Genomic DNA, 23979 nt, shown 5'->3' on the forward strand with positions numbered 1-23979 from the left:
AACTTGCAAACTCTTAGGGTATGGCTACACTACTCAGCTTTTAGCAACATGGCTGTGCCCCTACAGCGCTGCCGCTAAAAACCACACAGTGTAGCTGCTCTTTGTCGGCAGGAGAGAGCACTCCTGCCAACAAAGTGCTTTTAATCGGTAAAACTTTTGTCATTCGTGTGTGTGTGTGTGTGTGTGTGTGTGTGTTTAACACCCCTGAATGACAAAAGTTTGGCCGACAAAGTTCCAGTGTGGACAAACCCGTACTAAATTAAAGAGTCCTTTCTTACCCCAGCAGTCCCAATGATGACAGCGAGTAAGGATTTCCAGGACTCGGTCCTTCCTTTAGCAGTGAAATTTGAGGAAAAAAATATGTATTCAGACCTTACTTGATACATTTTTAGTTGCAAGGTATGTGGACATTGGGTTGTTGAGCTGTGGACACAGGGATTCTAACATGGGGTTTTTATTATTATTATTTATTTGGTACTCTTTATTTTGTGCAAGTATTGCTATTCTTCATGGATGATACTGATTTAAAAAAATTATACTAAATGTTACCTTATGTGAAGTGGCTATAATGTTGTATAAACACTGTGCAATCTAAATGAATAGTGACCCTTTAACAATAGAACCTGAAAATTTTCTGGCAAAAAAATACGCTTGGCAACTTTGAGGTAAGGGAGAGAAAAACAGAAGATGGTGGTTTTATCTTCAAGTGTATCTCAAAGCTTAGCCATTCTGAAGATTGCATGTTCATGCTGAATTAATTTCAATATAGTGTGCTGGTCCAGAAGCAAACAAGAGTGTGCACAGTTTTAGTGGCAGCCTGTGGCATGCCATAGTTGATCTCGTTCATTTTAAAATAATAATGTGGTGACATCAGGATCTTGGGTGGATTGGAGTTGTGAGGCTAATCTGACATTTTAAGCCTCCATTAGTAATCGAATCAGGTATAAATAGGCACAAACACCCTTTTTGCCTAGAAAGCTTAACGAGATTACTCAACAGTTGCAAGTCTTATTCATTGTAATTGACATTGGCATGCATGTTAAGATAACATAATAGAAGTGCATGTAAATGTAAATGTGTCAATTGCTTTTATACTAACCAGTGTTTCAATTCTTAAACCTGAGATATCCAGATGTCTGATTTTCATTCTTTTTACCAATCATACACTGCTGTGACCGGGGGAGGGGCTCCTATCATGCTGCCCCAGCCCCGGAGCTGCTGCGGCAGGGAGAGACACCTCTCCCTCCCAGGTGCTGCTGCAGGAAGAAAGAGCTGGGGGGAGTCCTCTCTCCCTGCAGTAGCCCCAGGGCACCCTCCTGCACCCCAAACCCCTCATCCCCGACCCACACCAGAGTCCACACCCCCAGCCGGAGCCCTCAACCCCCCCCAATCCCTCCACACACCCCAACCCTCTGCCTTGATTCTAAATGGATTTAAAAACAACAACAACAGGTATCACTATGAGAATTTTCAAACTACCACTCTTGTGAGAATTCCCTCTGGGCCTTTTGCTGGCTCTGCAAAAACAATTAACTAATGAATACTATTCCCAGACTTACGCTGACAATTGGTGATCCAGCTGTACAAAACTGGAAAGAAGCAAAACTTTTGTTCAGTTCTGAACACGGGTGGGGAAAAAATCCTCCTCCATGCTTGTTAAACTGAAAAGGACAAAATGGAAAATATTTAACTTCAAATCTGTAACAAGTAATTCCAAATCATGGGTAGTTGGGTTTTTTTATATAAAAATCACTTGACAATATACTTTAATTAGGATCCTACTGATCTGCTTGTGTCACAAATTGTCTTCATTTTGTTTGTTTCCTTCCTGCTTGCACAGGTATAGCATATGTCATTGTTGATGCTAGCAGGAATATGTACCCGTTAGTTGCCATTATTGGAATCCTTAGATTATTATTTAGTCAACACTAGTTTATTTAAGAAATTTAATAATTTGTAATGTATGTTAGTAGGTGGAAAATATTGTGTGGGGTTATTGGAAAATGAGTGGCTTTTAAAACACACTGTGACTTTGCAAATAAAAATATAGTTATATAAGTAAAGGTTGACTATGGGTACGTCTTCACTTACCGGAGGGTCGGCGGCAGGCAATCGATGTTCTGGGATCGATCCCGGAAGTGCTCGCCGTCGACGCCAGTACTCCAGCTCGCCGAGAGGAGTACGCGGCATCGACGGGGGAGCCTTCCTGCCGCGTCTGGACCCGCGGTAAGTTCGGACTAAGGTACTTCGAATTCAGCTACGTTATTAACGTAGCTGAATTTGCGTACCTTAGTCCGAAGTGGGGGCTTAGTGGGGACCAGGCCTATGGCATGCTAATTTAACTTGCTCTCTTCCTCAGTTGTTGATATATATTTTTTTTTTTACTGTAATCATATTCACTAGGGCAAGCAAACATGAATAAGTAGATCAGGCATAGTTATCACTTACAAACAATGGGCCCAATTCTGGCCACTCTTGCATAGGTGTGATTTCTCACTGATGCTCCAGCCCTGCTAACACTCTCATGTAACTCTACCCACATGAGTTGTTCCATTGGCTTCAGAAGGAGTAGTTGCATGAGTAAAGCTATGCACATGTGTAAGTATTTGCAAGATTGGGGTTTTAGTAAGACATTACTTACTCATTTTAGTCATTATTACTGCTTACATCAGTGAAGAGAGGGAAAAATTAGGCCCAGTTTTTAGGAAAAAACAATAGACATTTTGTTAAAATATGTAAAGCAATAGTTCGCCCTTCAGCTACATAAATATGGGGAGGGATCTTGTCCCTAGCCTCTGTTTGCCAGAAGCTGGGAATGGGCGATGGGATGGATCACTTGATTACCTGTTCTGTTTATTCCCTCTGGGGCACCTGGCATTGACCACCATCGGAAGACAGGATACTGGGCTAGATGGACCTTTGGTCTGACACAGTATGGACGCTCTATGTTCTTAACATCTTGTCATCTGTAACAATATTATCTGTGCTATAAATGGCAGCACAAGTTACTAGGTAGAAACTTTTATGTCCTATCCGGATCAAGAATAGGGCTAAATTCTTCAATCTTTAGAAGATTTTTATGATTTTTGATAATGCAGGGATAAAGAAATGTATGTTCAGCTCTTGTTGTGGGGCCATAGAAGTCAGCAGTGTATTTAATTAGTCCCAACCAGAGTAGCTTTTATATATACGATGAGCATCAATAGTTAGAAATGCTTTATTACTGCTATAATTTTAACCAGATCCCAAAAAGAACCCTTACAACATTATAAGGCTTATTATACATTCCAGAAATCTCTGTGTACAGAAATGATTAGAGGAACTACATGCAGGAATTTGCTCAGAGGCTGAATGTAATGAGTAGTTTTAAACACCAATACTTCTAAATCAGATTTAAGTGCAATTTGTAAATGGGCCAATCTCATTTGAATTTACTCTGGTAAATTTGGTATTTACAGTACTGAAGACTAACTCCATTTAAGTTAAAGTAGTTACTCAAGGTTTACACTGGTGTAAGTGAAAACAGAGTCTGGCCCAGATTATTCTCATCTGCAAGAATAATAAAGTGTCACTGTTGTGCCTGTATATTTATTCCAGTCACTTTGAGAAGTTATTGTGTATTGCTGCCTCGGTGACTTGAAAGATTTACAACAAGCAGTAACAATTCCTGTTTTATAAATCAACTGTCAGCAATCCAGGGAGCAGTTCTAATAATGCTCCAGAGTGTCTGTATACAGTGTAATGTGTTAGGGGCCCCTCTTTTCAAGTAGTCTGGTAATAGGCTTTTCTTTCAATTTTGAATGGTGATTTGAGTGTTGTGGATTACAGAAAACAGTTGCTAAATGGTGTCTTTGATACTGTCTTCAGGTGACCCATTGGGATTCAGTGCATATTAAGCATGCAAAGACTTTGCTATATTTTTAGAACTGTCCTTGAAGCATTTAGTGCAAATGAAAACGTGTGTGTGTGTACACATTTCCACATAACATACATTCCTTGATAATCTATCCAATAATTCCATAAACATGGAAGTTTAGATGTGCATTTTGCACCTAAATTATGAAGATCATGCATTTGCATGCTTAAGTAGTCAGCAAAAAATACATGGGCAAACCTGTGGACCTTTATGTCCTCAGTAGGGCCTGCATTCCTAAGTGCCACCTTTAGAAAATGCAATTAAATTGCTTTTGTAATTACCTTTGGTGTCCCTTGAGCAACAAAGAGTGAGGAGAGTATAGTGCATTGTTCTCTAAATCAGAGGTTCCCAAAGTGGGGGACAGGCCCCCCAGGGGAGGTACAGAATGTATTGTAGCGGTGCGTGAGAAGCTTTAGGAAAAAGAAACGTACTGCACACATTTTACCCACAGCAATGACACAATTTTTTGTGGGTTAGTCATGGCATAAATAGCAAATTTAGCAAATGTGTTACACGTCTGTGAAATGTACTGTTTATGCCATGACCAACCCATGAAAAATGTGTGATATCTCTGCCAAATTTCTCAAACTAGGGGCCTGGACTTGAAAGGGGGTCAAAAGCCTATTAGGGTATTGCGATATTGCCACCCTTACTTTTGTGTTGCTGCTGGCAGGTGGTGCTGCCTTCAGAGCTGGGTGCCCAGCCAGCAGCCATGGCTTTCCAGCTGCCCAGCTGCGAGGGCAAAGCAGCAATACCATGCCACCCTTCTGTGTTGCTGCTGGTGGGAGGTGCTGTCTTCAGAGCTGGGCACCCGGGTAGCTGGGCACTGCTCTCCGCTCTGCCTTCAGAGCTGGGCCATAAAGACCAGGATTCACAAGGGAAACCATATTTCACATGACGTGATTTTCATGGCCACAAATTTGGTAGACCCCTACATATCGAGTCTTCATCTGGCACTATGCATTTAACTCTAGATGGCGAATTTTGGCAGATTTCTGTTAAGCTTGCATAGCATTATACAAAGTTGTTGCCATCTGTTGTTTAATCCACTTGTTACGACGTGGTGTGCACACTTAATTGAAGGTAGAAAGGGATCTCTGGATAGCTGTCCCAAGCATCCAACCCAGGATGGAATTGCTCTGCTCCCAAAAAAGGCACACCCATCACGCTAGTAACAACAGTATGATGCAAATAAGCAATATCTCACTTAAAATTTACATTACTATATATTTAAATGGCTCTGTTTGAATCATTGCATTACTGTTTTTAATGTTTAGTGAGTGTTGCATCCTGGGTTTTTTATCAGTATAGGTACTTGTGTGGCAGGGGAAGGGCATAAACTACTAGAGACACGAAGGGGGACATGATCAAATAAGTTTGATAACCACTGTTCTTAAATGTATCTGTTTGTGTTTATGGCTGCTTTTTGGGTAGGTTTCTTTTAGGGGGGGGTTCAGTACTTTGGCAAATATGTGGAGTTGTGTTGCTTGACATAGGGAATATAGACTTCTGAGAAAGATAAGCACAGAGTTTCCATGTTGGATATGACTCTTTAAAGAAAAAAATATAGTTTTAAATACCTACATTTAAATATATTATACACAAAAGGAAAACTCAGAGGCCCAGTTCAGGATTGGGAGTCCGAGTGTGATAGGCACTGTCTGTACACATAAGATAGAGTACTTGCTCAAAGAGTTTACAATCTCAAGACAACACAGATGGCATACAAGTAAAGCGATCAGGTTGATGATAGGTCTTGAGCGGGTTGAAGGAGTGGGAGGCAGTCTTACACATCAGACTGGTGTGGGGCAGGTTCTGTGCGTAAGTGGCAGCATGGAAAAAAGCAGAGACACGTTTGTGGGACAAGTGGACATTTAAAGTTGGCAGTGTTGGCTGAGCAGAGGGCAGGGGCGGCTGATGTGATAAGATACTAGATCTGTTGAGTAGACAGAAAGGAGCAGAGATGTCAAGAGCCTTGAATGTGAGGACAAAAAGCTTGAACATGGTGTGCTGGAAAAGTAGGGGGCAGTGTGTGTTGGGGGGGAAGGGAGATTAACAGTAACATGGTCAGAACAGCAGGCAAAGATTTTAGCAGCTGCATTTTGAATGCAGTGGGTGATGTGGATGGCAGGGAGGCCATAGAGAAGATATTTGAAAGGCATTTTATAAAATGCAGAGCGTAGTGGTCTAGTATTCTGAGGAAGAACTCCAGAACTCTAGTCCTGTCCATTACACTAACCATTGCTCTGGCAATAAACACCTTGCAAGGGAGTTATGAAAATTTAATATTTAAACCTTCATTTAGAGTGTAATCTTCTCCAGGCAGGAACCTATCTTTTACACCTGTCCTTCAGCATGAGCAATACATCATTCTATAGCATGCTCAGGATGGAAAGCACTATATAAGTGAATAGTATTACTAAAAGCAATAGGAAATTGGTTCTAGATTTTTAGGAGTAGGTGGGGACTAGATCTATCAAGAAACAGAGCAAAATCTATTTTAAAAATCCTTTAGATTTATTTCCTTTCTCAAATTGAGTCTAACCCCATCAGAACTTTCCAAGAGAGAATTAAAGCTCCTCAAGCACAAAGATGAATCACAGCACTGGAAGTCCAAGCCTTCAAGAATCATGGAGCAAAACCAAAGTGGATAGCTTAAGAATCTCTCTTCTCATCACATTATATCATGTTCAGCCTTTGCTGTTTTACTCCCTCATGTACTGGAAAAATATCCTTCAATCCCTGTTGTGTTTTTGCTAACCCCAGGTATGCGAGTATTCAGATGGAACAAAGTCCTTGAAGCTAGGGGATTTTGGATTGGCCACAGTGGTTGAAGGACCCTTGTATACAGTCTGTGGCACCCCTACATATGTGGCTCCAGAAATCATTGCAGAGACAGGGTGAGGATACAGCAGTTTTGTCTCCTAAGTTGGTGTGTAAAAGAAAGTTTATTACTGTGTGTGTTTGTGTGTGTGTGTGTGTGTGTGTGTAAAAGGGCCAAATTTTGACCCTTGGTAAATATTTGATTTCACTGCTCTGTGGATGTGGGTCATTTAAACTGGTCTTCAGCTGCTTGTCTAATGAGTGCAATATATCAGCCTCTTCCATATATATTTCCTCTGATACCACTCTGCAAAATATTTGTGTGTGCACATGTAACTTAGATAAGAGATGCTGCTGCAGCTAACTGCTTAATTGGGAAGATGGCTCTGACTCTGTCTCAAAGATTCTGGAAGTAAATCACAGACCTCTTGGTTGGGGAGTAGGTGATAGTTGGCATGAATAATTTGGATTTTCTAATATCAGATTGTTTGATGCACTGTTGCTCTTGCATTGCACAATTGTTGAAAAGTATTTTTGAGAGCGGTGAGAGACCAAGATGTCAAAGGGTATTTGATCCACCTGCAGAGCTAGAAAAATCAGAGAAAATGTGACATGTTTTGACCTACAGTATTTGTATTCATATGTTTAAAAAGAAAAGTCCTAGTTCTTCATCCTAGTGTTACTCATTCATACAGGAGACTCAAGACTTGGAAGCTTGCTCCCCAGTTTGGCAGTGTCTGGGAATGATGCAGAAGCAGTTTGTCCACTGTGGCAGGAGAGGGAAAGGATTTCCCCCTCTCTCTCAACAATATCCTCCTTTGATTATTATGGGCTGGTGCTGAAAAGAATCTGAATCAGACCAGAAAGCTATTGACTGTTCCATGGAGACTGGGGGATTGTGAACTAAAAACAAAGGAAAATGTGGGATCCTTGGGGCTCTCAATACTCTGGAGGACAACCAGAAAAATATTGACTAGATGCCCCTCTTGTTATACTCCGTGGTATTAATTGAAGGACAAACTCCACTTGTATGAAATGCTAATACATCTGCCTTTGGCAGACTCTCAGTATGTATTAATTTAAAAAACAACTAACTAGAGGTGACACATTTTGGAAGCTTGCACAAGTAACACGTTCTCTTATTTTACAGATATGGCTTAAAGGTGGATATTTGGGCTGCAGGTGTGATCACATACATACTGCTTTGTGGATTCCCACCTTTTCGCAGGTGAGTTTAGTTCCAGGTCAAAGGGAAGATAGTAAAGAATTAATTACCCAAAGAATTGTTCAAATAAGGGGGAAATCTGATTCCCCTTGCGCCCCCTGCCCCTCCCCCAGCAATAGTTGGCTCCAGCTGTTTCCAAACTATTATTTTCCCCAATTTTTTTTCTCCTTTTCTAACTGGCTTAAGCTGCCCCTAGTTTAGATATCACCCTGCCCTTTTGCCAGCTGTCACTTTTTCAGTATTTTTCTGTGCACAAGAGAGAGAAGCGCATTCCTGCCTATTTAAAAAAAATAAACAAACAACATGAGTGGGTGACCAGCTGTCAGGTGTGTAGGGGTGTCTTACTGTGAGAAGCCAGCTTTCTCTGTCCCTTTGTCCTCCAATCCTATACTCCAGCAAGAGCTCAGTGCAGTGAGCGTGTATTGTACACCCTCTAGTGTTTGCAGCTGGCAAGTTCAACTTACTGTTTTTATCTTGGAGAAGTGGTCACAGGTAAATGATTCCAGTTAGCAACATTCATTTAAGTATATTATTTCTATTAGTTGAGCTCTGTAGATGATTGTTTTCAATCTCATTACAAACTTGGTGCCCATCATATGAAAGAGTTTGTAATCAGTGAATCAAAAATTTGTTATGGTTACTCTGCATGTCCAGCATATAATATCCATACTTTGATTTAATATCAACACACTTTTCTTTTCTGTGATTGTTGGGATGGGAGTAAAATAAAGTAAAGTAACTGGAACTTTGGGAGAGAAGGAATCAGAAACCACATTTTAAATCAGGAAGTATCTAATTTTTATTATCAGGTGACCAGAGTTATCCATTATATATCATTGTCTGTGTTTTTTCAAGGGCATGGGATACAATTACACAACAGAGGTCACATTTAGATTAGGTTTACTAAAAGTTAAAATTCGCCACTCTGTGGCTATGTTGTTCCTCCCAGCTTATTTTTAAATAATTGTGGAAAGGCAAAGAAGTTGCCGTTTAGTTCTACAATTTGTTTTTCAGACACAGTTGACTGATTAGCAATGTTTAGCTCGCGCTTCAAAGATGTACCATATAATTACAATTATTCTGCCTGCAATAATCAGGTGTGAACAAATGTAAGAGAATCTGAGCAATATTGTTAGAGATTTAAACCACTAATCAGAAGTGAGTACAATTGTAAAATTGGTCCCATCTTATTCAACAGATTTGCTGTGTGTGTATATTCTGTTCCTGCCCGCCCCACCCCGCCCCACCCCGCCCCACCCCTCTTTTTGGCATTATAGGGGCTATTTCTTTCATTGTTATGGATTATGCCAGTGGCACAGGTTGTTAAATTCAGCATGGGATTGAATTTATCCCAGGTTTTCCTAATCCTCTCTGTGTATTTAATAAAAAATTGTCAGATTGGCTCACAGGAGAGGATCACATCATTGCTGCTGGTGTGCTTACATCGCTTGCCTATTGTGGCTGGTCCTCTGGAGCCATGGGGATGCTCAGGCAAAAGAAAAGACTAATTTGATTTACTTTTCCTGCCCAGCACCAGCAGCAGATTGTACCTTGTCTGTTACTGCACAGATGATTGTCCTCATGTTATCAATGCAAACTCTATTTGAATGGGAGACAGACTGAGGCCTTTCTCCTGTATATTGCCTCCCCATCCTCACCACTACTGACAGGATAACTATGGTGTAATACTGCCAAACGTACACTCCTAGAGTACAAGGTGGCAAACTGGGGCAAACTTCTGTAATAGTTGATGTGAATTTTGCTTCTTCACCACCTCAAAAATGTAACTTTAATGCCTGTGACACAAAAATTACCCCTTTCTCTTGTTCTCTTCCATTGTTACTCATCCACAGTGAGAACAATCTTCAGGAAGATCTCTTTGATCAGATCCTCATTGGAAAACTAGAGTTTCCCTCTCCGTACTGGGATAACATCACTGACTCAGCTAAGGTACTGAAATAAGTTAGGAACCCAGGGCTTCAAGCTGTGAAATTGTTTGACAAGCCAGTGGGAGCATTGTGCCTTCCTGGCTACACTGAATCTATACTATTGTTGACTATATTCCAAACCCTAGTACTCTTCAGAGCATGGCAGTGATGAAAATGAAGGTCTCTCAACCCTACTTTCTGGGTGAATGATTGTAACAGAATGTTGATTACATTCAGTGAGCATTGCATGTAGTTTGGTTTATTTAATGATGAGGGTTATATTAGGTTCAGTGCTTCAGCTGCAGTGTAAGTATCTCTCCAAATTTTCCCCCCTCATCACCCTTTTGAGAGAGGGCTGCTTGCTACATGGACTGGACACTGTTCATTTCACCTGTTCCCATTTCACCTTTGGACTAGAAGCATTAAGCTGGCTAGAGCTCATTCAGAGGCAAATAGCTGATTTGCCAGTTAAGTAAAGTATTGGTAAGATACCACTTCCTTTTGATTTCATAGATTCAGTCATTTAAAGGCAATGTTTGAAATTCTAACCCTAACTCCTGTAGAGGCCCAAATGCTATTTAGGGCCCTACCAAATTCACCGTTCATTTTGGTCAATTTCACGGTCATAGGATTTTAAAAATCGTAAATTTCATTATTTCAGCTATTTAAATCTGAAATTTCACAGTGTTGTAATTGCAAGGGTCCTTACCCAAAAAGGAGTTGTGCGTGGTCGTCAGGTTATTGTAGGGGGGGGTTGCGGTGCTGGTGGCGGTGCTGCCTTCAGAGCTGGGCAGCTGGAGAGTGAGCCTCTGAAGGCAGAGCCGTTGCCTGCGGCAGTGCAGAAGTAAGGATGACATGGTGTGGTATTTCCACCCTTACTTCTTTGTTGCTGCTGGTGAGACGCTGCCTTCAGAGCTGGGCACCTGGCTACGAGCCGCCGCTCTCTGGCCACCCAGCTCTGAAGGCAGTGCAGAAGTAAGGATGGCAATACCATGACTCCCTTAAAATAACCTTCCGACCCTCCTGCAATTCCCTTTTCAGTCAGGACCCCCAATTTGAGAAACGCTGGTCTGGCCCCATGAAATATGGTCTTTTGTGTGCTTTTACCCTATGGTATACAGATTTTATGGTCCATGATGTGTTTGATATTCACGGCCATGAATTTTTTAGGGTCCTAGCTATAGTAGTGGTCCTGTGAGTGATGTGTACGATTGTTCATAGGATTCAGCCAGAGTCTAGGGGCACATGGGTGCATTGCAGATGAAAATCACAGTTATCGAAAGAAAGAAATTGGCTCCATTGATCTCAATGGCCATTGGCTAGAGTGGCATTGATGATAGCCTCATAAAAGACCATAGTCCCAATTCTTCCTTAAGATAAATCTGTCTTGCACTACTCTGAGAGCCAAAGCAACCCTAAAGCCAGCAAGTCTAGCCCCAGCTTAGGAGCGCATTCACACAGCTTACAGTTTTCATAGCCGTGTCTTCCCCTTTCCTGGCTGTTAGTATATGAAGTGTGGCCAGGGGTTTCCAGTTTTCAGCTGCCAAAATGGTTCCTTCCTCAAATCAATTGGCAGTTTGCACAAAAGAGAGCAGCTGTCAAACCAGCACCAAGCAGCCTCAGAGATGGCCCTCCTGCTCCAAACTTGAACTGAGTACAATGTGACTAGCCTGAAGCATCCAGCCCACTATCCCTGGCTCGTATTCTTGCTGCGTAATTTGCTGAGAGAGTCATTTTCCAGAACTGGAGGGTGAACAAAAGCCTCCTAATTACACATGTATTGTTTCTCCAGAGAAGTTGCTGTCTACCAGAATAAGTCTCATTGGAATGTTCTTCATTAGTACATAAAGCAAGAGACAATCCTGAGGCTACAGAAACTTTCCCAAAAAATGGGGCAGTTGAGTTTTAATGATGGGAATTATTTGACATTAATTAGTTTCTTCATGAGTGTTGTTTTTGTGTCTGGAACCTGCATCTGCACCAGTAAGTTAGTTGTCAGTTGCAAAGGAGGAACTTGAATTAATAAATTTGATAAAAGTTGGAGATGAAAAGTTACCTACTGTTCATAACTTCATTGGCTGCTGTTTGTGTGACTAGGCTCTTAAGATTTACCATGGCTACAGACCCACTTGTGACAGTACTAAACAGGTTAACTGCATATTTCTATGGCACTTCTAAGGCCATCTATTGTATAGCCTCTGAGCATTTCAAAGGCCTTGAGTCAACAAAGCAGTTAAGCATATACTTACAGTTAAATGTATGGTGAAATCCCAGTGACTTCCATGAAAAGTAAGCACATCAGCCCTCTAGACAATGCCCCCTTTTTTCCTGGCCTAACTCTGTCTGGGGATTCCCTTTTCATGGTAGGAGGGATCCTTACAAGATTGGTCAGGCTGGCTAACGACCCCTTTGGGCTTCTGGAGCAACACAAAGTAGCCATACCAAAGCAAAGAAACTAGCCCATAGTATAGATAATTAAAATTAGCTAACATTGGGTGCTGTCAGTCATTCCTTTGGAATAGAATTTTTAAGTGCTCTGTGCTGATGGGTAGCTTTCATTTTCCAGCAGTAAAGGAATGGTATCATCATCTTAAATGTTTACAGATGGTTCTAGTGATAGCGCTTAAAATAAAAAAAATATCTTTGTGTATTAGTTTACTCTCTATACAGTTAAATCATCCCTGCTAGTAATAGCTTTAAAATTCCAGGCTCATAAATGCACTTGGCTTTCGGTACAAGCTGGTGCTCTTGATAGGTGCTTTTTGCTCTGCTATCTTCCTCACCCCCCCTTCAGCAGCTTTATCCTCTCTCTGTAAATTACTCAAACACTATGTGCCCTGTCACTTGATGGTTACAAAACATTATGGGACTTTCTTTTTGCATGAGGGTATCTGCATATGTGCTGTACCCAGAGGGTTTAGGGAGGATGCAGTTCCATTCTGACTACTCTGTCCATGCTGCCTGCATGTATGTACAGAAGAATACATTTTATATTACAGCTGTAATTTAGAGTGTGAGGGTGAAATCCTGTCCCCCTGGGAGTCAAATAGGAGTTTTGCCATTGACTTCAGCAGGACCAGGATTTCACCCAGGTAGTGAAAAAACACCACTTTGAATGCTGGGAAGAATTCAATGCAAAAGCTGCTTCACATTTTAATATTCCCTCTCTTCTCACTCTTTTGTTTTTCAGGAGTTAATTAGTCTGATGCTACAGGTAAACGTAGAAGCTCGATATACAGCAGCACAGATCCTAGGCCATCCCTGGGTGTCCGTGAGTAAACTCTGCATTGTACTTGTCCCTAATTAGATATATAATATTAAGCTCTAACTGTAATAGTGCTGTCAGAAGTTGCTTGATAAACAGAATTGGGAAAGCTGAGTTCTATGTCCCCCATCAACAAAGAATGAACTGCCTATAAATGACACCGCAGAGGGCAGTTATACGCTGAAGTCTACCCTTCTACTGCACAGAGGTTATTGTGGGCTGTCTTTTGAAGCAAATGAAACTGAATTTACAAAAAAGCTCACAAGAATAAGGGATGGAGAGCATTCAACTGGACAACTTCTTTTGCTAACATGATGATGCTTTAGAGACACAACTAGTGTAGATAGCCAATATGTTGGCTGTTTACCCAATAGCATAGGATTTTATCATTCTATATTGCTACATAAGGAGGTGGGCGGAAACTTTATATTCCGGTGGAGCAGGGTGAGGGTTTTTTCCTAACAGAAAATAGGTTAGAAGGCATTGGGTAGCTCCTCTGATCCCCCTCTGTAGCACCAAAAATGCCCTCCATTCCAGACAGGCATGCTTGTGGCAGAGGGGCCTTATGGGTAACTCAAGTGCCTGTTTTTGAAATTTGGCCCAAAACATGGTGCTCACATAATACATATATGGCAGCACCAGTACCTGCTTTGATGTATAATATGTAGTCAGTGACATACTTTACATGCACAGTTAATCTGTGTGTAAAATGGAGAGGCACAATGTAGGGTCCCATTTTCAAAAATGTAACTTAACACTGTTTGTGTGTCCATAGGGAGAGACTTCCCTGGCGTCCATCTTTTTTGATCCTAATGTAGGAGATTAGTAATAAATAATAAACTGATCTCACCTACCAACAGTAATAATCAAACGTTTATTTTCAAATTCATTTCATAGTGTAAAGAACGAGGAGTACTTGTGGCACCTTAGAGACTAACAAATTTATAAGCTTTCCTGGGCTAAAACCCACTTAATTGGATGCATGCAGTAGAAAATACAGTAGGAACATGTATATACACAGAGAACATGAAAAAATGGGTGTTGCCATTCCAACTCTAACGAGACTAATCAAGTAAGGTGGGCTATTATCAGCAGGAGAAAAAAAACTTTTGTAGTGATCATCAGGCTGGCCCATTTCAAATAGTTGACAAGAAGGTGTGAGTAACAGTAGGGGAAAATTAGCATGGGGAAATAGTTTTTACTTTGTGTAATGACCCATCCAGTCCCAGTCCTTATTCAAGCCTAATTTAATGGTGTGTCCAGTTTGCAAATTAATTCCAGTTCTGCAGTTTCTCGGAGTCTGTTTTTGAATTGAAGAATTGCGACTTTTAGATCTGTAATGGAGTGACCAGGGAGGTTGAAGTGTTCTCCGACTGGTTTTTGAATGTGTTAATTCTTGATGTCTGATTTGTGTCCATTATCTTATTCTTTTGCGTAGCCACTGTCCGGTTTGGCCAATGTACATGGCAGAGGGGCATTGCTGGCAATAAGGACTGGGAGTGGATGGGTCATTACACAAAGTAAAAACTATTTCCCCATGCTAATTTTCCCCCTACGAAAGCTTATGCCCAAGTAAATTTGTTAATCTCTAAGGTGCCACAAGTACTCCTGTTCTTTTTGCTGATACAGACTAACACGGCTGCTACTCTGAAACATTTCACAGTGTGTCATTCTGTGAACTTTCAGGCTGGAGAACTAAGCAAAATTGGTGCAATTTACCTCGAAAGAGAAGAACTCAAATTAAATCCTTGTTTTCTGAGAACTATAAAAGAAAAAAAAAAAGTATTGCTGGTGAATAACTGCCCCCATTTGTTTAGCCACTTAACAAATATTGTATGGATATAAATAGTCAATGCACAATGTATGGAAATTAAAGATCATCATTAGGCTTTATTTAAATACTCTTCGGTCATCAGCATTTTAATGGCTGTTGCTGTTGTGTAAAAACATACATGTTACATTTAATGCCAGGAGTTGTTAGCAGGTCATGGCACACTCGTAATATAGTGTCCTCCCTTAACCTGAAAAACAAAATACCACATTTTAAGCCAACGTTTCTGCTGCCATATGCAGCTCACTTGAGCTCAATGTAAACTGTTTCTCAGCAGCAGAAGACTTTAAAAAGAAAAAAGGTTGACACTCTCTCTATGCAGCCCAGCAATTATCCCAGGATGAAGGAAAATCACTTCTGTCGATTTTATTTGTAATTTTTCTATTTCCAAACACTTTCTTTTTTTTAATCCCAAACCTGAGGAGTAGTGTGTGTGTGTATTGTGTTTACACAGGATGATGCCTTGCAGGAGAATAATATGCAAGCTGAAGTAACAGGTAAACTGAAGCAGCACTTTAACAACATGCTACCCAAGCAGAACAATACAACCGCTGGGGTCTCTGTCATCATGGTAGGCAAATGCAGCATTTTTATGTGTAGATATGACTTTGTATACTTGTCTAACACGTTTTAACCCGGGAGTAATTATTTAAAGAACAGAGTGGTACAAATGCACTACCAAAAACAAGTATGGTATTGTTTGTGTGTGTGTGTAATCCTAGTCTATACATCATGTATTATGTCCCCCATTTCAATCTGAGTGGGTCACTGCTCAGGAGCAGCCAGGTCTGTATTGAGGTGCATTAGCTGAGCTGTAGATATTTCTTTTAAAAACACACACACTCTCTCTCTCTCTCTCTCTCTCTCTCTCTCTATGCAAAAAATACTTCATTAAAGCTCACCTGCTAGTTTGGAAATCACTGAAATCTTTTCCACTTCATTTTAATGGTTGTTTTCTTGTAGCACCTTTTGTCCCCAAGACTAAATTTTCTGGAGCAAATATTTTATCTAAAACCCACTTCCTCATCATAAAGTGTATTTAATCTTTTGGATGTTTCCCAGAGTTATGATTGGCCCTATCTAATCTCTGCAAATGAACGTTATCAGAGGCCAGACTTGGTAGGAAACATGGATGCATTAAGATTCTTCTCTATAAAATTCATCTGAATTGAATTTACAAAAGTTGTGCCAAAAAAAAAATCAGACAACAGTGAGCTGTGTGGGTGAGCTCAGCCCAGCTCCATTTCACCAGTAAACGTGTTACTGACTAGTCATCACTGCTGTGCTCCAACAACTATGCAGACTGAGTTACGAGTTCTCACCCCTGCAAGTGGTTGTCTTTTTCCCAGCCCAGGGTTGGATACTATGGCACAAAATCTGTCTTCAGATACCTTAAAGAAGTTATATTGCACAGCTATATACTTGCTATACTGAATATGCCACTCTGGCAACACAGCACTTGCAGTTGACTTAGTAGCCAGAGATGATTTTTTTCCCACTGTATCAATTATATATGATGGCCTAGTAAGTGTAGTGTCACTGTCCCACTTTAATAAAATTTGTAGTTGTCTGCATGTGGAAAAATTATTTAAATCTGCCCATTTACATTGTTCATGTACATATATATGAATTGAATAGGTGACAAGTTCAAAAGTAGGAATTGTAGTAACATCAAAATACTCACAAGAGTGAAGACAATATTGATTTCAGGTTGATGCTGTTCTCTACATTTCATTTGACAGTTTGACTTGACAGTTTGAGAGGGACTTCAGAGCTTCATTCTTTATACAGTTGAGACTGGATAAGCCTGAAGCTGAAAGCTGGTACAAAATTTAATAAGAGCAATTTTAATTCTAACACTCAGCCCCTCTCCAATTTGCATGCCACTTAAGCTTGTCTCAAATCTCTGACACAGTACAGCATCTGGCTTCTTCTTGGTGTGGGTTTTTTCTGTTACCTATGTAGCCAATGAAAACTTATTTTTGTTTATCTTCCTTTAACAAGTAGTAAGGAAAATTCATATCTGCCTAGTTCTGTAACTGAATATGCAGGGAAGACTAGGGATAATGTCTGAGTCTTCTATTAAGATACTTAGTGGAAAAAAGAACCTTATAAGAATTTAGTCCCAAACCTTTTTTCTGCCTTATCTTTGTGCTGGTTTATCTACAGTTCAGAGTTTGTGTTATCAAGTCCCTTAAACGTAATGTAGCATCACAAAGCCATATCGCTTTTTCTTTTATGTGTGAGGAAACTGTTCAATGAAAACCCTCTATAGCATGATGTAGCCACTTAGTTCTAATACAGGTTCTTTGAAAACTTTTTGAGAAGAAGTTCAGCCGCAGTTAGTACAGATACGATATAATGAGGAGTCCTTGTGGCACCTTAGAGACTAACAAATTTAACACGGATGACACCATCATGTGGTAGATAAGTGGAACTGCACAAGAAATCTGGTTCCTGCTGCCTTCAACAGGGAAAGCACTATTTCTGCTGCTAAGAATGTCTTGCTGTAAAATCCTTTTTTAAGAATTTCAGTATTTTTAAATCTAAATTTGTTTCAATGATGATAGTTCTGCTTAAAAGTAAGTGTAGTTTCTATCCCTTGCTTCCTTCCTTTCCCAATGCCTGCATTGCTTTCCTCTGAGTAGGTCCAAGGCAATGGTATGTACTAACGACAATGTTTTGTTCTGCTGCACAAAATACATGTTCTGAGTTTGACAAAGAGAAAAGGAGAAATAATAGCTATCCTGAAATGGGCAGAATTTTAGAACTGCATAAAAGTGAAAGAATATCTTTCAGTGATGTTCCAGATAAACATTTGCCATTTTACTTGGTGACTTTTATATCTCTGAAACTTTGCCTACATTTGCAGAAGAGTGGTTATTTTTCACCTTGCAAAACATCAGATTTTGTGAAAGGGAAGGTTGGAGGCAAGATGGCCCATACTGCTTCCAAGTAAATGGCTATCTTTGAAAAATGTGTGTGCCTTTGAGCTTGTCTACACATTAAAGCTAGTCCAGAATAAGGTAAGTGTAACTATTCCTGATTTATTCTGGACTAACTTTCACAAGTTCACAAGAGGGCTTGTGAGCAGTGTTATCCAAACAACTCCCCAAGCCACCCAATTATAGCTTTGGGACTATATAGCAGAATGTAGGGCAGGAAAGAAGTGGGCAAGCATGAGAGTCAGCACCTAGTAAGTTTGATCCATTGATGCTTATGGCCTCTATGCTGCTCAGAACCAGTCATTGGAGTGATCAGCAGTATAGAATAATCTCCCTCAGGAAAAACATCATTAAATCTGCTGAGCTGGGCCCCAGCCAGTTGCAAATAGGCTTCAATACTGACTTAGTATTTGGTTACCTAACTGAAGATGCTCCCTTTGGTTACCTAACTTAGGGACAGGCCCTCCAGTTAACTTGAAGATACTTCTGTAAATTAAACTTTTAGTTAGTTTTAATTTATCTTGCAGAGGTGTCAGGTACTTTAAAAAAAAAATCTCAGGGCAGATACTCTACAATTCCCCTAGTGCATCTTAATCCCCCATGCTTCCACTGCTATGTTGTTAATTATCCAACAACTATTTCCAGTAACATGCAGCTTCATGCAAATTTAACACCCATAAAAGCATGAGAGGAAGAGTGTTCTAGTTTAAATCAGAAAACAAATTCCTGAGAACCTCCATTGCAAGCTCCTTTGGCTACCTGGGCTATGTCACAGGCTTATGAAATGTGTGGGCTCCTTGTTAAAATATTGGCAGCACAGTCACACTCTGAATTTTGGTGAAAATGAATCCTTAGAACTTACTCCCCATATGGTGGTGTAACCATGCCTGCTTGCTTATCCACATCAGACTTGTAATAAAAAAAAAAAGTTAAAACTTCGTAAGTACTTCATCAAACTTGGTTTTATTAATGACCTGCTGGATGCTGTGGTGTGTATAGGAAATAAGTTATCCCTCTGATCACCAAAACACCCTACAATTCATTAAGATTTCTGATGTTATTTCTCCTTTTTCTGAGTCTAATGCATGCCCCAAATGTGTGTGTTGTGCAGTGTTTTAATGGGGCAGGTAATATGGGTCATTGATGTAACTGTGTTTGTCTTTTACCTTCCTTTTTAGAACACAGCTCTAGATAAGGAAAGTCAGATTTTCTGCAACAAGCACTCTCAGGACTCTAGTAGAGCTGGTATGCAGAAAACGTCTGTGATTATTGCAGCTCAAGATCCTTATGTGGCTGGGTCCAAGAACCTCTCCCCTGCTTCTTCTGAGCCAATCAAATCCCCCACACAGCCTGACTCAGCATGTTATGACAATGCTGGGGAACAGCTCGCTCTATAGAAGTGACTTAAACCAAAGCCAACTTCTAGGCCAGTAGACCCCTTCAACTTAATAAACATCCATCACAGCTGTGGTTTTTCAGTTTGCTCCCAATCTCTTGTGGCAAGCCCCAGGCAGACTGTCAATAGGCGGGTGGGTGAAGTGTGGGCTGTAGCTTTGAGTGCTCTTCCAGCCTTTGGGAAGAAATTCTGAATGTTTAGATTTGTTTTTATCATTGGAGTTGGTTTAATTAAATGCATTTCTCACACCCTAGGAATCTGACTAGCTTAACCTAACGTGTAGTTAAACAAGAACATAATGTGGATGAACAGTTACAAGTCCTCATGTATACACAGACTCTCCCAGTCAACACCTTGTTCCCAGAAAAGGTGTATGCCCACAAAAAGCTGTATTTCTCTCCTGTCCTAGTGGCTACAGTGAGTTAAGTTTCCATGAAAAACTTGAGTGGATTAACTGTACAATATTGAAAGACAAGCTTCTCAGAGAAGGGGTCCTTTTTCTTCAATACCAGACTTCAGGATAGTGTTTAGATAATAAATTCAAGTGACTTTGGATGTAATAACATGAACTCTGGGCATTTATTGGTCTGAAGACTGCAGTCAAGGTAGCTTTTTCAATCTAGCTATTGTGTACCCTCCCCTCACAACTACAGTATGTATTAGAAACAATAAAACTTCTTTGAATGGAAAGCATGCTACATAAGCTAGGATGGAGCAGTTCCTAGTTCTAGGACAAGCTGACTAATAGAAGAACTACCACTAACCACCTAAATAGCTGCCAATATTTTATTACCATCCCCCTCTTCATCTAGTGCAGGAACTGGAAACCATAATGGGGGAGACACTGATCTGCAGTCAAGGATGGAAGGTGTTTTATCTTTATCATACTGCTGAGTTCAATAGTGTATGTACTCTGCTTATTCATTTCCTCTGCTTGTTGATGAGAAAAATTGGTCCTAGTTCATTTTCTGTTAGCTTTTACTTTCTATTAGAATTGTAACAGACCTGCAATAATAAACTTTCTTCATTAAAAGAATAATTAGTCATTTATTCCTGTGAAATCAATTTCCGGACAAGGCTGGCAGGATCAGTGAAGAACAACGGTCCCCCTTAAGTCCCTTAGGCCTGGTCCCCACTAACCCCCCACTTCGGACTAAGGTACTCAAATTCAGCTACGTTAATAACGTAGCTGAATTCGAAGTACCTTAGTCCGAACTTACTGCGGGTCCAGACGCGGCAGGAAGGCTCCCCCGTCGATGCCGCGTACTCCTCTCGCCGAGCTGGAGTACCAGCATCGACGGCGAGCACTTCCGGGATCGATCTGGGATCGATTTATCGCATCTAAACCAGACATGATAAATCGATCCCAGAACATCGATTGCCTGCCGCCGGACCCTCCGGTAAGTGTAGACGTACCCTTAGTCTGAGCTAGCCTGAGAGCAACTCAAACCATTCACAAAAGAACAGTTGTCACGCCTACTGATTGACTCAAGATATGCTGGTTTCCTTGGGAGCCAGTCAGCCCTCTGTTTTCAAAGGTAACTGAGTTTAGGACACAATATGGGATTTGGGTGCCTATTGGTGGAAAGGACTAGTGTAATTTGGTCTAAGAAAAAGTGTTGACTGGTTAAGCTGTAGATCAGCAGCAAAAATATTTCATTAAAATGTAGTTCTGTTAAACTTGTTTTGAGTTAGTTTTGTTACTGGGATAAGGTGGCTTGGCCTGGATTAAAGCACTGCTACTAACATGGTTTGACCCTGTCCAAACCATTGTATTACACAAAAAGTATACACTGAAGATAACATCTCAGCCTCAGAGTACAGAAACTAGTCAAACACCATGCAGACAGTCATGTTTGGTATACATCTTGTAAATTTTACATTTAACATGTCATGGATAGGGCCTACAGGAAGAAGTGTGATTTTAGAAGGGCTGGATATAATGCAATGTAGGGTGTCTCTAGCATAGGGGGCAGTATGCTGAAAGTGACAGATGAGTAGGACAAAGAGAATGAATTGGGTGATAGTGCAGAGTGAAGGAGGGAAAACCAATAAAGGGAGCAAAAAAGGGCTAGACAGTTGGAGTAGCGGTCAAGGTAGACCCAAAGAAGTTGAAAAGTGGTAAGGACGTAGCCAATTATTTTAGGTCACAGGTGTGGAGAGGACCTACAGATGGGTTCTGAAGGTAGCAACAGTATTGAAGTGGCAGAAGTTGTCTTTATAAAAAATGACATTACTGCTGATCGGGGTAAAAACTGTAATGATTAAGTTTTGAATGATAATTGAGCTGAACTTTGATCAGGTTGAGCTTCAGTCAGTAGTGAAACATCCAGAAACCAATGTCAGGGAGGCATATGGAAAGGTAAATCAGTCTGTCATCATTGTAGTGGCTGAAGCCATGCAACTAGATGGCATTGCCAAGGATAGAGTCCTGAAAGAGTCTGATGGAGAGAGTAGTTGGAGAGAGAAAGACAATGACCAGATGTGTAGTGTGCCTGAAGTTCAGAGAGGAGAAGAAAATCAGCTGTTTTGAAGATGGTTGTTGTATTGGGGGATAAGAATAGAAAAGAGGATTGAGACTAACAGCTGGTGCCAGGTTAAAATTGGTGGGTTTTGTAGTGTTGGCAAGGGCAATAAAGAGATGATGTTCCTAAAGGATGCAAATTGAAACAAGACATACCATGAGAAAGCATAGCTCTGAGGTGAACTCTCCCCCTTAAACACTTATTTCTACAAAGAAATCACATAGGAAAAGAATATCAGTGGCCGGAAAATGGCAAAAGTATAAAATTTCATAGAACAAATTTGTATGCAGTGTTATAGATGTATCGGTCGCAGGATATTCGAGAGACAAGGTGGCTGAGGTAATATCTTTTTTGAACCAGCTTCTGTTGGTGAGAGAGAGAAGTTTAAGCTTACACAGAGCTATTCTTCAGGCCTAGACCTTGTCTCTCTAATAAAACAAACCTGGCCTACATGCTGATTTGTCCTCTAAAAAAGGTATTGCATTAGCATCTACAAAGTGCATACATTTGTGAGTTTATGGTTTCAACAGAAGTAATTCCTAATTATCAATAGACATTTCCTAATTTATCAACTGTGGGTAGTTGTTAGAATTGATAGTTATTTTCCTGCTTTTAAATGTACTTGAATAGGAATGCTAATTCTGCTGATCTATAGATTCTGTATTATTATACTGAGTACTTAAGAATTCCCAATTGTCACTCAGGTTTAACAGGTTCTTGTCCCAAGATTTTAAAATTATTGGGTAGTTGGGAATCCTGATGTGCACAGTTGCAACACTCACACTATACAATAGTCTAACATTCTAACCCATAAGGTAGACAGAAATAATACAAAATGTACATTTGAAAATTGATATACTCACCATCCCTTGCAGAACAACCTGAAATGTTAGCCAGAATGATGTCACTGGTGATGAGGAAGATAATGGCTACCTCTCTCTCTCCTCCTGCACACAGGCTGGGATACAACTTTTATATCTAGATCTTGTGCCTATTCAGTACGGGTTTCTTATTTGAATTTCCTCCCCCTACTAATATGGGGGTGTCTTCCTTCTAGAGGTTAGTATATTAATGATCTCAACCTATTATCATATAGGTCAATTAGTTGCCATGGCACTCTTGTGCTTAGACATCTGAGAATGTTCTAACCAAAAGCTGGTGTCATTAAGCACAAAAATTTTCAGTTCTCCAAAACCTAGGACTGACAGTTGGCCATTTATCTGTGCCAAAGTTGATAGCCCTCAAGCCTTATGCTAACTGCTGAAGCGAATCTCTCACAGGTCTGTAGGTTCCTTACATTATTGCTGAATAAAATAAATACTAAAACTAGCTAGCTCTATGGACTACAACCCTTCAAACTTGAACAGGTGCACATATATCCTATGAGTATCTATATGTGGCCCAAAGCACTGGCCCAAATGTAAAATCTCTCTGTCTCCAAAGCTAAACATTCAGGGCCAAATTCTCAGCTGGTGTAAGTCATCATCACTCTGCCTCCAGTTGAAACCACAGTGATTTACACTTGCTGAGGATCTGGCTCCCATTCTTTAACATGAATTAATTTAATTACTGGTAATATATCATTAAGATACAAGATGATTTAATCTACCGGTCACCATGACTCATGCCTATCACTATCCAGTAAGTATTTCAATAGCCTAGTAAACACACTTTTGACTATCTTATTAAATGTAGATATATACTTTTCCATTTCACTAAACCAGTGATGAACAGAAAATGGGAAAGAGCAATTGCTAAAGTTAGGTATTCAAAATTAACAGATGTTGAGCGCAGCTTATCCCTTTGCACCTTCCCTAGTGTTATAAAATATGCATTAGAAAAGTAACAACTTACCTATTTTTTTACTCCTGTTCCTCATTTAGATTCAGATGATACAAGGCAGTGAACGCTGTCAGCCCCGTTGGTTTCATGTTATTCACTGGATGTACACTTGAGATTGGAGGAAACTAGCATGATCATGCTGCTTCTAGAGATAAAAGCCAAGCTGACATATTGCAGAACATTCTACAGCAAGTGTTCTAGATTGTTTGGTGACTAAACTGTATCCTCATGGTGAGGCCATTGTGAAGCTCCCAGACATTTCTGAATTAATTATAAAATAATA

The 23979-nt window shown here is 40.4% G+C and overlaps 1 protein-coding gene and 1 long non-coding RNA gene across 6 annotated transcripts in view; one reads left to right on the forward strand and one right to left on the reverse strand.

Moving 5' to 3' along the window:
* Positions 1–20362, forward strand: part of DCLK2 (doublecortin like kinase 2) — a 153967-nt gene extending 133605 nt beyond the window's left edge. For 2 of the 5 annotated variants that reach the window (XR_006174410.2, XR_006174411.2), the window contains 7 exons: positions 6683–6816; positions 7890–7967; positions 9818–9914; positions 13083–13163; positions 15443–15559; positions 16731–16811; positions 19112–20362. Coding sequence is in view for 3 of the 5 variants with exons in the window: in XM_008166098.4 (XP_008164320.1) it covers positions 6683–6816; positions 7890–7967; positions 9818–9914; positions 13083–13163; positions 15443–15559; positions 19112–19330 (726 nt within the window). In the remaining 2 variants the exon portion in view is untranslated. Of the gene's footprint in view, positions 1–6682; positions 6817–7889; positions 7968–9817; positions 9915–13082; positions 13164–15442; positions 15560–16730; positions 16812–17636; positions 17650–19111 lie in introns of all 5 variants that reach the window. The other 3 variants (XM_008166098.4, XM_008166099.4, XM_008166100.4) reach the window with 2 other exon arrangements.
* LOC135983945 (uncharacterized) lies at positions 15022–16797 on the reverse strand. Its single transcript, XR_010601811.1, has 2 exons — positions 16673–16797; positions 15022–15178 (listed from the first exon to the last, which is right to left on the reverse strand). It is a non-coding gene; the product is annotated as an uncharacterized LOC135983945 (long non-coding RNA).
* Positions 20363–23979: the final 3617 nt, after the last annotated feature.

This window comes from Chrysemys picta, chromosome 5, assembly GCF_011386835.1.
Source record: "Chrysemys picta bellii isolate R12L10 chromosome 5, ASM1138683v2, whole genome shotgun sequence".
NCBI classification, from domain to species: Eukaryota; Metazoa; Chordata; order Testudines; family Emydidae; genus Chrysemys; species Chrysemys picta.